Here is a 14,621-nt window from a genome sequence, read left to right on the forward strand (position 1 = left end):
GAGATCTGAGGTGAGGAGAATTATAAAAATCCAATGGCTACAATGGACTGGTTGCAGCGATTGTCCTAGTGTGAGATTTACACAGTAATACTTCCCCTGCCCGCCCCCCAAAGGATCATGGTGTCAGTCTCTGGAGATTTTTGAAAAGAATAGTTTGTGAGATTTTTGTAAGTGGTGGAAAATATCACACAAATATTAGTTCTTAGCTGGGCATTCAGTGTGTTTTTTTTTTTTTTCTCCCTGGAGCACAGGGCACATGGCTTTGTTTTGTTTTGTTTTTTTCATTCCGTGACCTGAGATGCTAGCCATTATTTTAGAGGAAGAAAACAAGACAAAAGGAGGTGGCTCATAGCAAAGCCTTGGTTGGAATTTGAATTTGAAATGGCTGATGCCCTGAGCTTTTTCATGATACTTTGATGAACGGGTTTGATGTGTATGTCTGTGTGTAGACATATATGCACGCATCCAGTGTGTGTAAGAGCTTGGGCAGCTAGTCTCATTCCTGAAGCGGGGAAAACCCTGCCCCAAGACTACTCTCCCACTAATTCTAGGTTAAAATGTTTCACTGCTTTACAAATTAAACTAACACAAATTTTAAGAGGTATATTGTAGGATATAGATCTTTTGTAACAACACCCCTGAAATATAAAACTTCATGTCATGGCTCCCTTTATTATCCCTTTCATCAAAGTGCCACTTGGGAGCTGGCACTGCAGTATGGCAAGCTAACTGCTCCACCTGCAGCACTAGATTCCATTTAGGCTCAGGTTTAGGTCCTGGGTGCTCCACCTCAGATCCAATTCGCTGCTTATGATCTGGGAAAGCAGAGCCTGAACCCACATGGGAGACTTGTAAGACGTTTACGGCTCCTAGCTTTGGATCAGCTCAGCTCCACCTGTTGCCGCCATCTGGGGAGTGAACCAGCAGATGGAAGATCTGCTCTCTGCCTCTGTAACTCTACCTTTCACATAAAAATAAACAATCTTTGTAAAAAAAAATTCTATTTGTTTGAAAATGATCATGTATTTGGAATTTGTTGTATTTTTCGATTTTCCGAATTAATCTCCCTCTTATAGTATAATAACACATATGAAAGAAGTGTATACACTTCAGGCAGCACAGTGAACCTCAGAATTCTATGGTATATATCCAGATCTGTGCAATGTGCACCGATCATTTGTGGGCCCTCTTCTCTGATATCAATGGTTGGGGATCTGCCATAACAGTAGATGGAAAATCCACTCCTGACTTTTGTTATTCTGTCTTGTATACTTGCCGATTTTCTGCACCTGCACTGAAACAAAACTATGCAGCTATGTTTGTATTTGCATTGATTAGCGTTTGTTGGATCTCTGCCCAGTTTCCACAACATACCAGCCCTCTATGACATCGCCTACACCTGACAGCTTGTTAGGTGATGTAAAGTGGAATATTCCGATTGTCCCAGGATGAATGGCTGCAGTCCCTGCTGGGAAGACACGGTATTAAGCACTCCGCATTCTACAGAGATCTGTCCATAATTAAGATTGGTTACATTGTTCAACTTGGACCAGACCAATTCCCCCTGTAGTCTCCTTGAAGACTACAAGAGATGAGTGGAAGAGGAAAGAAAACGTCCTGCTTAGATTGCAGTGAGGGAAGAAGGGGGTGTGTCTCCCTACCTCCCTTCTCCCCAAATAACATAGGTTGGGAGTGTCTCAGGAGAATCAATCTTAGCCAGTCTGGCTGGTACCTCACTGTCTAATGGATCTTCACCAATTTGCATCCCTTATCTGATGAAAGAGAAACTTGGATACGGAGTCTCATATCTACAGATGCCACTAGCTGCTACCAAATAGAGCCAGCACAAGACCCAAGAAGTGTTCCTACGGGGGACAGCTCTGCCTACGCCCAGCCCACCATTAGCCGTCCTGCCTCTAACACTGCTGAGATGAATGAGTGGACAGCTTTAAGAAACACCAGTAGAAGAGCTTCCTGAATGCTGCAGACTGTTGGACATGATCTGTAAATACTCATTAATTAGCTCTTTATAAACACTGGAATGTGGGGGGCACTCTCATTCTGCCCACGTTCAGTTGAGAAAATGCGGACCCTAGGAGGTTGAGCGACGTGCCGGAAGCCACACAGGAAGGGTTTAACAGACTGTAGCAGGAAATGTATTTCCCATCACTCCCACCGTTACACATCCTTCATCAAAGCTTATACACGTACAGCCTCCACAGGCCAGGGTGGAGGGACACCCACGGCCTTCCCAACTCAGTCCCTCAAGATAAGGCTGGTGACATCGCAGGAAACGAGAGCACTGGGATTTCAATAAGGCCAACAAGGAACAGGAATCTTGAAGTTGCCCACCCTGGAGTCATAACACCCCAAAGCAATCAGAAACTGCTCACAGTGTCCTATGACATCATTCAAGGAATAGGGAGTTTAAAAAAGTCCAATCCCAAACTGGGAATGTGCAGAACCACTGAATCACTCCCTATATATATATTTTTTTCCCCTTGGGAATTCCCATGCCTCCATGATTCATGGAATGAGCTCCTGCCCTCGCCCCCATCCCAGTTCTTGGTCACACCTTGCTGAAGTACAAAGATGATCCAGAAGAGATGACTCCACATCCTTGCTCAGGTTTGACAATTTCTCCCCCAATCACTTCCTGCCAGTCGGCCTCCCAGCCATTCTGGTTCTCAAAATCTGACATGACCGTGGAAGGAAGGGCGGCTTCCGGGTGGCATTCAGTGCCGTGGTAGCCCTGGTCACACCTGTGGAAGAGCAGGGGCGGGTGAACAAGTTGTTGCTTCATCTGCAGTGCCATGGTCTCCTGACCTGGAACACCTCCCGCATCCCACCTGCCATCAACCTGTGTGACAGTAACCCTCTTCAGAATTGCATCCTTGCCCCAAGTGGACAAAAGCAGAAATACTGTTGTAACAGTAGAGCTGGATATGAAATAGGCGAACAGCGAGAGCGTGTGAGTGACAGTGGGATTCTATTGTATCCTTAAAACGCCACTTCTTTCTTTTTAAAATCAAATATACAGAGAGAAGGAGAGACAGAGAGGAAGATCTTCCATTGCTGATTCATTCACTCCCCAAGTGGCCACAACTGCTGAAGCGAAGCTGATCCAAAGCCAAAGTCTGGGACTTCCTCCAGGTCTCCCATTGTGGGTGCAGGGTCCCAAGGCTTTGAGCCGTCCTCGACTGCTTTCCCGGGCCATAGGCAGGGAGCTGGATGGGAAGTGGAGCAGCTGGGACACGAGCCAGTACCCATATGGGATCCTGGCAAGTTAAAGGACTTTAGTCATTACTCTACTGTGCTGGGCCCTAAAATATCATTTCTAAGCATTGTCTGTTCATCTTAACATATAACTCCGGCCATGTTATGTAGCTCCTTTTTTTTTCCCCTTGGCTGAATTATTGCCTTAAAGTCTTTGAGTATTAAGTGAATTCCTCTGTCATTCTCATTGGTGCTTTCACCATGCCTTATATATGCAACCTTGAATTTCTGGTGACATGATGTGGGACACATGCAGCATAGTCTGATTCCTGTTTAAGGGCCAGCAGGAAAGCAAAGGGAAACATGAGCAGGCTTCGCTCATAAATTCTGAAATTAAAGCCAAGGAGAGCTCATCTTGGGGTTAGATCTTGTGGTACAGAATACAAGGCTGTAATATTCCATCCTTTGCATGTAAAAGAGCATGAAGCAGGAGAGCATCGCATTCTTTGACTATTCCAGTTGGCTCGTCCATCCCTACGGCTCCTGTGACGATCGCTGTGGCGTCCCTATAGACATTCGTCCTGAACAGGAGGGGTCAAGCCCACGCCGAGGAGTACGCACCTGCACACGCCATGGTCGCAGGAGCCGTGGCCGCTGCACATGTTGGGGCACTGCTGGCCGATGTAAATGTCGTCTAAAGCCCATTCATCTCGGGCTGTGTAGTAGCTCTGACTCCAACGGAAGCGGGTAGCACTGGACCTGGAAAAAGGGAATCAATGCTATTGTAATGGACTCGTGGTGATACAGATAAATCATGTCAGAGTTCAAAATCCTTCTAGAACTGGTATGTAATGGCACATCACACTTTCTTTATCTGCTACCTAACTGCTGTGGAATGTTACAACTTTATCATGAAAGAAACTTAAAAAGAAATCCTCCTTTATTGGATACAGATATGTTTCCATCTTTATTCATTGGAGACATTTTAAAGAAAAATAAAACATCAGTTTTTTTTTTTGGTTGTACACATTTGATGCTAGAGAAAGAAAAATCACGGAGAAAGATTATTATTATTATTTTTTAAGAGGCTATTAAGCAGATGGAACTTAAGATGTTTAACTCAAAGTAATAGAATTTCTTACAGTAAACATATCAGCAGTTGCTGGAAGACTTTCAGTTCGCTCTTAATGTAAAGCAAAGATCTTGCTTGGGGGGCTGAGAGGCTATGCTTTAAAGTTCTGTAAATAAGAACATCTGGTTGCTAAATTCTGCTTATTTAGGAGATTCTAACTTTTTTGAGCTTCATAGACAAGTTGATCTTTCACTCAAAGAGTCAAACAGTACATGACACAGGGAGGAACACACTGATACACAGCAACCAGAGAGAGAAGACCTTAGGAAGAAATGCTTCAACAGACACATCAGGCAGGCTTCCAGTCCCTGACCATTTCAAAGGGTGTTTCAAAATTACCGCACATTTGTCACCTGTAGGAACTTTCAGGAGTCTGTGACTAGGTCGTTTTGATCAAAGTGCAAAAAAGAACAACAACAACAACAACAACAACAACAACACAAAGGATCTGTGGAATTACTGTCTAGGCTGTGTCTTCCCCGAGTATACTATCTACAGATACACTTTCTCTTATGGGCTCTGAATGATTCTTTAAATTGGACTGCATCAATCATCTACATATTAAGCACTCCCTGAGTACATAACAGTCTGAGTGTATTGTTGATTTTGCCAATGATCTGTAGCTAATGAGCTGCATTCGTAGCAGGGTAATTCTGAGATGCACGGAGGTTTATCCTGTAGATACAGGTTGGCTGCGCATCACAGCTTGTCAGAGGATACAGAACAACACAGATGCACCATCCTCTCGGAGTTAAGAGGTTTGTATTCGTAATGACCATAACACTTTCCATTGCCTTATTCAATAAAACCTTATAGTCAAAGTAGATACTTTGTCTTGCTACACAGAGCTCTCCTTAGGGAAAGATATTGTGTACCACTTGTCATCATAAAAAGGAGAGTCGACTCTATTAAGACTGGTTATAGAGGCTGGTTTTGTGGCTCAACAAACCAACCCCAAGTGGCACCATCCCATATGGGTGCCAGTTCATCCTGATGCTCCACTTCTGATCCTAGGTACTTGGACCATCTTCTGTTGCTTTGCCAGGCACATTAACATCGAGCCTGATTGGAAGTAGAGCAGATGGGATCTGGCCAGTATGCAAATGGGATGTTAGCCTTGCAGGCAATGGTTTAACATGCAACACCACAATGCCGGTCCATAGAGCTATCTATTGTCTCAAAAGTCACTGCAGGAACTGAATAAAATAGGCGCTCAAAAAAAAAAGTCTGCTGAAAAATGAGTCTAGCGATGCATATACAGGTCAGGAAAAGGCCACCTGTTTCTCCCTTCTGTCTGTGATGAAGAATGTGGCAGGACCGTGGGGACAAGAGTCGGAGGACTCGGGCTCTGCAATGAATCAGCTGCACGACCTTTAAGCAAGCAATGTAAGCCTGCTGGGGCATCCAGTTCCTCGCTTCTCAAAAGCAAGCTTTGGGCAAGCTGTGTTCTAAGATCCCTTCCAGCTCTCAAGTACAATGACTCCCCTGGTGTTGTGTTGACCAAGGTGACAGCATTTCTTTATAGTTGCGTGGCTGCAGAAAACCCACGGCACCCATTACTTTGAGGCTTTGTTGCTTGCTTCATGAAATGGGAGTGTGGAGAGTTTCAGAAACCTGCCCCAGATTTCACATTTTATTTATGCTTTTAACAGTTGCAGGCAGACCAGTTCTAAATTCTTCTCTCAGTGAATTAATCTTCGCCTGAGTCTCCTAAGCCCTTGAGAAAGATGCCTTTTTTAAAAAGTTCAAAGTGGAAGTTTTCATTTATGTACAATCCAGCGCCAAAAGTGCTAAAGCTCATTAAAGAGAAAAGGTAGGAAAAGGAGGTTGAATATTGATTTCATATTTTAGTGAAAACAAAAAAAAATGCGTAGTGGCAACCATCTCCAGCTGTTCCACAGGTTGTGATGTGCAACCACATCTTTGCTGAACATTCCCTTTGATGCACGCATTCCATCTGAAAGTCGCTCCCTCTCTTTAACAAAATCATTTTAGTAAGAAAATCTTGGGCACGTTGGATTGAAAGGGCAACTGCTGCTGTGCAGGTCATGAAATGAAGTTGACTTGCATTTAAAATTCAAAGTACGTTTTCATCAAGGGATCATAAATGGAGTCTTTATTTGATTTTTTTTTCCCCTCCACCATATAAACTTCAGGACTGAAATAAAATGGTACTGATCATCTCCTGGGGGTTGAGCAGCCTGAGCAAAGGAGGGCTGAGGAGACTGTATCTTCAGAGTTTCTCTTAACGATATTTGCTCCATTATTCTGAAACTCATTCAGTCATTAGGTGTCGATCTGTTTATGAAGTCAGAGACTGGCAGCTGTTTTGGTCTCATTAGGCCTTGTTCTTATGTAAATCCCTCTCATAAAAACGAATTGATTTTCACTGGGTAACAAATGTTCAGTTCATGTACAATATAATTTCTTTGAGCAGGTATTATATAGTCAAGGGCTCCTCTCTAAGTTACGTTGTCAAATACATCTGTCAAAGTTAATAGATCTTTGATAGTTAAGGGACTATATTGTTCTTATTCATTATAATTGCGTATGTTTGAATCAAAAAAGTAGAACAAACACATGGTCTAAAAGAAATACTGCTGCAAATTAGTCCACAGTCTACCTAATATTTGAGAAAAATCTGCTATCTGCAAAAGTCTCAAATGGATGTAATGAGTAAAGTTATCAAGAATGCAAAAGGGGTAGATACAGGTTAGCCTTACAGAATAAGTTGAAGGCTTTATGAATCAAAAAAACAATGATAACAATTGAACACTCTTTTTAAATGCAGCAATAACAGTTAGTGTAAGTATTAGTCAAAATGAATGCTAAAATAAATATGCTACTATTGGGTTGTTTGTCTTAAAATATATACTATATATATATTTTTTCTTGAATCCAATGCAGTAGCTTAGCGGCTAAAGTCATTGCCTTGCATATGGTCGCCAGTTCACATCCCCCTGGATGCTCCACTTTCCCATCCAGCTCCCTGCTTGTGGCCTGGGAAAGCAGCTGAGGACAGTCCAAAGCCTTCGGACCCTGCACGCGCATGGGAGACCCAGAAGACTCCTGGCTCCTAACTTGGGCTCAGCTCCTACCACTGTGGCCATTTGTGGAGTGAACCAGCAGATGGAAGAACTTTCTGTCTCTACTTCTCTCTATAAATCTGACTTTCCAATTAAAAAAAAAACCTCTTTGAAAATATATATGTTTTTCTATTTTCTTATTCCATGGCTTTAAAAACCAGGGAAAGCAGAATTAAATAATTAATTACATGCAGTTTAAGGCAATTGATCAATAGAATAATCTAGTAGATTTTTTTTTGTTTCTTATAAGACATAGATCAGAACAAAATATCTTTTTAGTTCATGGATGCATACTGACTTAAATAATTAACTTCCCAACACGCTGTGAGAATTCCTACTATGTGGCAGGTACTGCTTGGAATTAATGAGTTTAAGGGTCAACATATTTCCTCAAGAATTCAATTAAAAAAGATAAGAATTAATATTTTCTGTCTACACTAAAACTTTCAACTTGGTGGTATTATCATTTGAGCTAAGAAATAATAATGCAACCTACAATTTGAGCTCAAAGTAATCTGTGAGGGTTTTCCTAGCAGGGACAATATTTTTTTAATATTTCCTATACTACACTAAGAATAAAAAGTCATAATGTCTGTAGGAACGGAAGGGTTTTAAAGCACACTAGCAACTTTGAAACTGAACCTCATTTGTAATTGAGTGAAAAATCGATGATTTTTATAAAAATGAGAGAAACAGAATCATGGACGATGTAAACAAAAGCCTCGGTCGGTTGGCACCTATTATGACTGCTATTTCAATCAGTTGATTGTCATTTTGCATACCTTGACGCGTATGTTTGGAATGGCACTGAAATGAAATAAACGTCTTGATTATCTTCCCAGCAGTAGGGACAGAAGACAATGTCAGAGAGAGTTGCCACTTGTTACGCATAGCAGTATCTAGGAAATTGCTCACAGTTGGATACAGAAAAAAAAAAAATCCATGGAAACAAATTTCAAGCATTTTAATCCAACTGAAATAATCATGTAGCCTCAAAAAATAATGAGGGCGTCTTTCTTCCATACTGCAGTCCTTCAACTAAAGGTGTAAAAACGACTCCAGATTTTTATCTACCCAGTTGTTTTTGATAGAGTCTAACTTTTACATAAAATCATTGTCGAAAGGCTTAGCTTTTTAGCTGTTTTCGTTTTACGAAAGTCCCACTGAGACACCGCAGAAAGACCTAGCACCTGTGCGTTGGTGCTTGCTGTTGCTTACATCACAGAATGTCAGTATTCCCAGATAATGTGTAACATTGAAGACAACCTAATTAATCCTTTTAATGATATTCATAAAGCTCTTACCTTAAAGAAATCAAGTAATGAATTAACCACTGGCAGAGCTGTACTTTCTTTGTGTATGCAGTTTGAGGAGTGAGGCGAGCATTTTGGCCTACTTACGATGCTGAATGAGACCCCAGACCTACCCTATGGGGGTGCCTGGGCTTGATTTTCAGCCCCAGGTCCTGACAGAGCTTCTCGCCAGTGCAGACTTCCAGCAGGCAGCAGGGCAAAGCTCATTCATCCGGGACACCTGGACTGCCTGGGTCCAGCTCTGGCCTCTGCTGGCATCTGGACGGAGAGCTGGCAGACAGGAGCTACCTGTGTCTTGGTCTGCCTCTCCACTGCATGCGGAAATTATCGTTAAAAATAAAATGAATAAAACTCAGGCTTTCTAATTCATGTGCAAGCCTTTCTTTTTTGGTTGAACTCATCTAACTCACTCCATTCAGGATTTTTATTGTTTTTTATTTTTTGAAATATTACATTGTTTCACGTGACCTACCTAACCTGAAACAATGCAATATTCAGGAAAAATCTGTGCCTGCCTCTTTCACACTTTGCACTGTTGAAGTTTGTTCCCAGAGGGCTGAGACCTCTGCTCCCTAGGAGATGATTTTCACTGCGACAGAAAGAACGGGAATGGAGGAAAAGAACGTAGGCTAAGCTTTTAACATAAAAATGGCGCTTTACAACAAGGGAGCCACTCTGTAATCCAAGCTACTTGAATTTCTAGATTTCTCTACCATTCCCTTTGGTATATACAACGTAAGGGAATCAGCTGGCTGAGCTGTCTCCAGAAAAGCAAAACCTGTAGCCAGGAGATTCTAGGACAATCTGGAAATGAAATTTTTGTTTTTTTTTATGAGCCATGTTTTTTCAAATATCCTCAGTATATATATATATATATATAGAAAATACCTGGGTATTTGGCTAATGAAAGCATCTACGTCTTTGCACTGTGCTTATCTGGCCTCCATCCTTGTGTTATGTGCAGAGAGGCATGATGAGGTCAACATGGCAGCCACACACGAAAAAGATCACCTCTTACCAGGTCTTCTGGGGAAGCAGTGCTATTGTTCTCCTCCACTGCGTGAACTCGCTGGCATGGTAAATACTTGCTGAGGTGAATTCCTGACAACTTGGCATACTTGGAAGGCATTCCTGAAATCGGCAGAAAAACGGAAACAGAAAGGATGAAACCTATTTCGTACTGAGGCCTTCTGTGTAATCACCCACCCTAGTTAAAAAGACCTTCCAGAAATGTGATGCACTGATCTTAACTCTTTGGGATAGGAATGCAATCTGTAATCTTTTCTTTTCTTATAAAGCCAAAACATTTGGGAAACAACTGCAAATAAAATGTCTCCCAAGTCACACGTGCACACAATGAAATGGATTAGGATTCACCGTTTGGCAATTACAATATTAATGTTTGGCAAAATTACTATGTTCACTATGATATACCACAATGCCACATTATCAATGTCTGTTTTATTTTAAGAAACTGCATCTGTATGTTGCTTTTTGCTTCAAAAGGTAGCAGTGCTACATTCTTAATATGGTCTGCCTCCCAGGTAAACAGACAAACAGGAAATAACTTTCAAAGAATATTCAGTCCTGAAGTTACTGTCACTTTCCAGTTATTTCTAAATACCCTTTAATATCTCACAGAAAAGAATGGGTGTCCTTGTAATCCGTTGCTGACTTTCTCTTGAACACACTTACTTCTTGAACCAGGTGCCAGGTAAGGCCGTGGTTGGTTGAGTATTCCAGCTTCACTTGGTTGTCCATGTGTGGGGTGTATTTCTGCCCACATCCCATCACCAAACTGAACTGAATCACGTAGGACGCTCCTATCTGCATTGACTGTGTTTCCACATAACGCATACTTGAAGCAAGCTTAGAATCGCCTGTGAAGCTGAAAGAGACGGGAAGGCTTACGAAGATAGGTAAGCTAAAACGTTGCTTCATATACACACACCAAGACAGTCTGGATTGCGTCTTTAAGGGCAGAGCGACAGAAAAAGAGAAAGGGAATAAGATCTTTCATCCATTGATTCCTTTCCCAAACTAGGTAGGGCTGGGCCAGGCAGAAGCTGGCAGCCAGGAACTCCATGGAACCAAGGAAATGAGCCATCATCTGCTAGCTCCTAGGTTACACACTGGCAATGAGCTGGATGGATCAGAAGCAGGGAATACAGGTCTCAAAGCAGGCACTTCAACATGGATGTGAGGGCTTCAAGTGGCTACTGCACAGCTACATCCCAATGCCTGCCCCTCATTTCGCTTAAGTCTTTCCACATTCTAGAACAGATTTCAATCAATGTAATAAATATATTTTAAGGTAATTTATTAAAAATTTACAAATAATTAATAATTTTGGGAAAAGCTGAATGTCTGAAATCAGGTACTCATACATTGCTTATTAGCATACACTTCTGGACTTATTAAGCCCACTTCTTGAAATCTGGCAAGAAAATAATTTGAAATTCAGAGATAATTTTATAAAGTTGAAATACATTATAGCATTACTTGTGGCAAATAACTGGTGACGATCTTGGTATCAAGCTAAATAGAAAATGGAAGGTTTAAGTAAACTGGGATAGTTAAACGGCAATATTTTTCAGCTTATCAACCCTAAAAAGTTCCAGAAGGAAGTCCCCTGGATCCACAACTTAAACAATTATATCTTAGTCTAGAAAAGAGTTTAGCCATGTTTAAGTCAAGCGAGCTAGTCATTTCACAGACCATGAGTCTTATTTCAAATATCTATGAAAATGACATATTCATACCAAAACGTGGTAAATTTCAAAAATATGCATAGAAGAAATTCACCAGAATGCTTGGTGATGGCTGCCCCTGGTGGAAAGAAATCTGGAAATTTACAATTTTTCTTTTTCTTGTGTTTTTCTAAATACTTATGTATTGAATATGGAAAACAGCAGAAGTGGTTTTAATATTTAAGCATGAGCTCCTTTTCTCGGTAGCTGTGTGGATCAACCTACATGAATCCCAGGCTTACCACTGCTTTTATAAGTCTGCTGTTCTGAAGCTGGTCCAGTACTACTCACTGTCCAGCAGGAAAGCCCTGACATCACAGGGCACAGGTGATGTCAAAAAAGGAGCTAATGCAATACTCCATGAAATGCTTGAGCCTTCTAATTTCTTTTCTTCATTACTTTTTAGTGAGTCTGAAAAATGAGGAGTCAATATTCTGACTTACTTCTGTCAGGATGAAAGCGTTGTGTTAATTTTCTTTCTTTTTTTTTATTTTTGCTGCTTGTCTTTTAAGATTTATTTTGTTTTTATTTTAAAGGGAGAGTTACAGAGAGAGAGGGAAAGAGGAAACGGGAGAGGGAGAAAGAGATATTTTCTATCTACAGATTCACTCCCCAAATGACTGCAATGACCAGAGCTAAGCTGATCTAAAAGCAGGGAACCAGGAGCCTCTTCTGGGTCTCCTACGTGGCTACAAGGGGCCCATGAACTTGAGCCATCCTCTTTCCCAGGCCATAAGCAGGGAGCTGGACAGGAAGTGAAGCAGCTGGAAAGTGAAGTGGCATCCATGTGGGTTGTCAACACCGCAGGTGGAGTTAAACTTTCTAGACTTTGGTGTTGGCCCTGAGGTGTTATTTAAAACTGGAATACAATCCACATACCAGTGGAAGATGACAATGCACTTGGGCTCGAGATTAGAAGACATAATAAGCTTTTCTCAACATGTCGCATGAATAATTTTCACCCATTGACGAAGTGGAGAAGCAGAAGGCAGGACTCCCTTCTGTTGGCTCACTCCCCGGGGGAAGAGGAGCAGAATCTCCCATTTGCAGCTCATCTTCTTGAGCCTTCATGGCTGCCTCTCGGGGTGTGCATCGGCAGGGAGTTGGAACTGCAAACTGAAGGGCTCCAACAAGGGATAAGGGCACCCTAAGCACAAGGTCAACTTCCCCTCCTTTTTTTCGACTAAGACTTTGACCTTGGAACACCGAGTGAAGGAATGAAATGGAGGCATTCCTCTCTGTGCTGTATAAGAATGCTCAGGTTAACTGGCTAATCCTCTGCCTGCAAGCACTGCTTCATGTCCTGCCTGCTCCACTTCTGATTCAGGTCCCTGCTTGTGGCCCGAGGAAGCAGTGCAGAACAGCTCAAGTCTTTGGGATTCTGCACTGCACCAGATACCCAGAAGAAACCCCTGGTTCCTAGCTTCAGATCAGCTCAACCCTAGCTGTTGTAGCCGTGTGGGGGCTTGAACCAGCGATCTTTATTTCTCTGTATTGATAGGTAGGGCCTGTAAACTGCTTTTCCAATAAAAATAAATCAGTCCTTAACGAAAGAATGTTTGATAAAAACGGGATGTTCAACACTCCTGGTCTTGCAAATCTAGCTCAGAGACAACGAGGGATACTGATTTGTCATTCCTAACGCATACATTACTTGTTGAGTCTAGGCTGTGACCCAAGATTGTGCTGAGCAAAACACTCTTGTATTCTCCCTTAATCCCATAACTACAGTAACTGTGAAATAGGAATAATAATTTTTTTTCACAATAAAATATAAGCTGAAGCTGATAAATGGTACAGACTCATTAAGAAACCAGGTTTGTTTGACCCAGAAGACTTTCAACAAGATGCCTTCCCTTTGTCTTTTTATTACCGTAAGACTGGGAGACAACAATTTGGAAAAAAGTTGTAATTAATTCACAAGTCATTAATTTCCCACTACTATTGTAACCATAATCTGATATTAAAGAGATATATGCAATTAATTCAGATAATCATCAACTGATGACTGGATACAGAAAATGCAGTACATATACACTGTGCAATAGTACTCAACTATAAAAAAGAATGAAATCCCATCTTTCGCAACAGAATGGACCCCAAGCGGAGTCCATTATGCTTCATGAACTAAGCCAGTCCCCAAAGACAAATATCATGCTTTCCCCTCGATCTTTGGTAACTAATATACATAACATCAAAAAATGTAAAATTTATGAGAGAGTTTGACATTTTTTTTGTCATCTGATTATTGTACACAGCATTCATCTATACTCTTGAGGAACAATTTTTTTTTTAATATTTGCCAACTTCATTAGGTAAGTGGGCGCTGAGCACAGAATTGTGAACTCAAAGTGTGTCATTGTAAAAATAAAAAGAAAGACAAAGAAGGCAGAGGGTGGGTGAAAATGAAGGCAGGACGGAGGGCATAAATGGACGTGTCATTATGCTCCCACGTCTGTATTGTGAAATACATGAAATGTTTTCACCTTATATAATTTTTTTTTAAAAAAAGATACATATAAACCACGCATATTACCAGCACTGGGGTGTACAGGATGCAATCTATGTATATCTGTATCACTACAGAATGAAATTTTTGGCAGTACTGATAAAATAGAAATCAACACAGATCAAAAATACTATAAAGTCATACAGGCACAAACTCCCTTCCAAATGCTTTTTCCCACAAGAAATTAACTCTGCTTTCAACTTTAAAGGTTAAATGCTCTCTAAAACATCTTTTATGAGAAAAGCAATTAGAGGCAGCAGGCGAGGCTTCGTTGAAACGGTTTTGCTCTGAAGATAAACCGTGTCCCATGAGTAACTTTAGTGGCATTCATGCATATGTATCAAAACATTACGTTGTACACCTTAACTCCGGACAACTAGTATATGCCAATCAAAACAAAATAAAATGTAAACAACCCAATATATCATGCGGAGAAAAAAACCCCACAGCGTATTGGAAGCACATAAGCTCTCGGCTCTTCAAGTGACAGAGCAACTAGAACCTTCCCACCATGCCTTGCATAAGACTTCCCCACTCCTGGCATCTCTGACATAACTTCAAACTATATTCACAATCAGCTTCATGTAAATTCCTCCTTTCTGAAGAAGTCAGGTG

The 14,621-nt window shown here is 41.3% G+C and overlaps 1 protein-coding gene across 2 annotated transcripts in view; it reads right to left on the minus strand.

Annotated features, from left to right (window-relative positions):
- RELN (reelin) overlaps positions 1-14,621 on the minus strand; it is a 357,318-nt gene that overhangs the window by 89,130 nt on the left and 253,567 nt on the right. For both annotated transcript variants that reach the window (XM_040971387.1, XM_040971386.1), the window contains exons 21-24: positions 10,443-10,635; positions 9,766-9,878; positions 3,838-3,975; positions 2,576-2,762 (exon numbers count right to left, since the gene is read on the minus strand). In XM_040971387.1, the coding sequence (XP_040827321.1) occupies positions 2,576-2,762; positions 3,838-3,975; positions 9,766-9,878; positions 10,443-10,635 (631 nt within the window). The remainder of the gene's footprint in view (positions 1-2,575; positions 2,763-3,837; positions 3,976-9,765; positions 9,879-10,442; positions 10,636-14,621) is intronic.

Source organism: Ochotona curzoniae, unplaced genomic scaffold, assembly GCF_017591425.1.
Source record: "Ochotona curzoniae isolate NIBS_2020 unplaced genomic scaffold, NIBS_Ocur_1.0 contig_21, whole genome shotgun sequence".
In the NCBI taxonomy this organism is placed as follows: Eukaryota; Metazoa; Chordata; class Mammalia; order Lagomorpha; family Ochotonidae; genus Ochotona; species Ochotona curzoniae.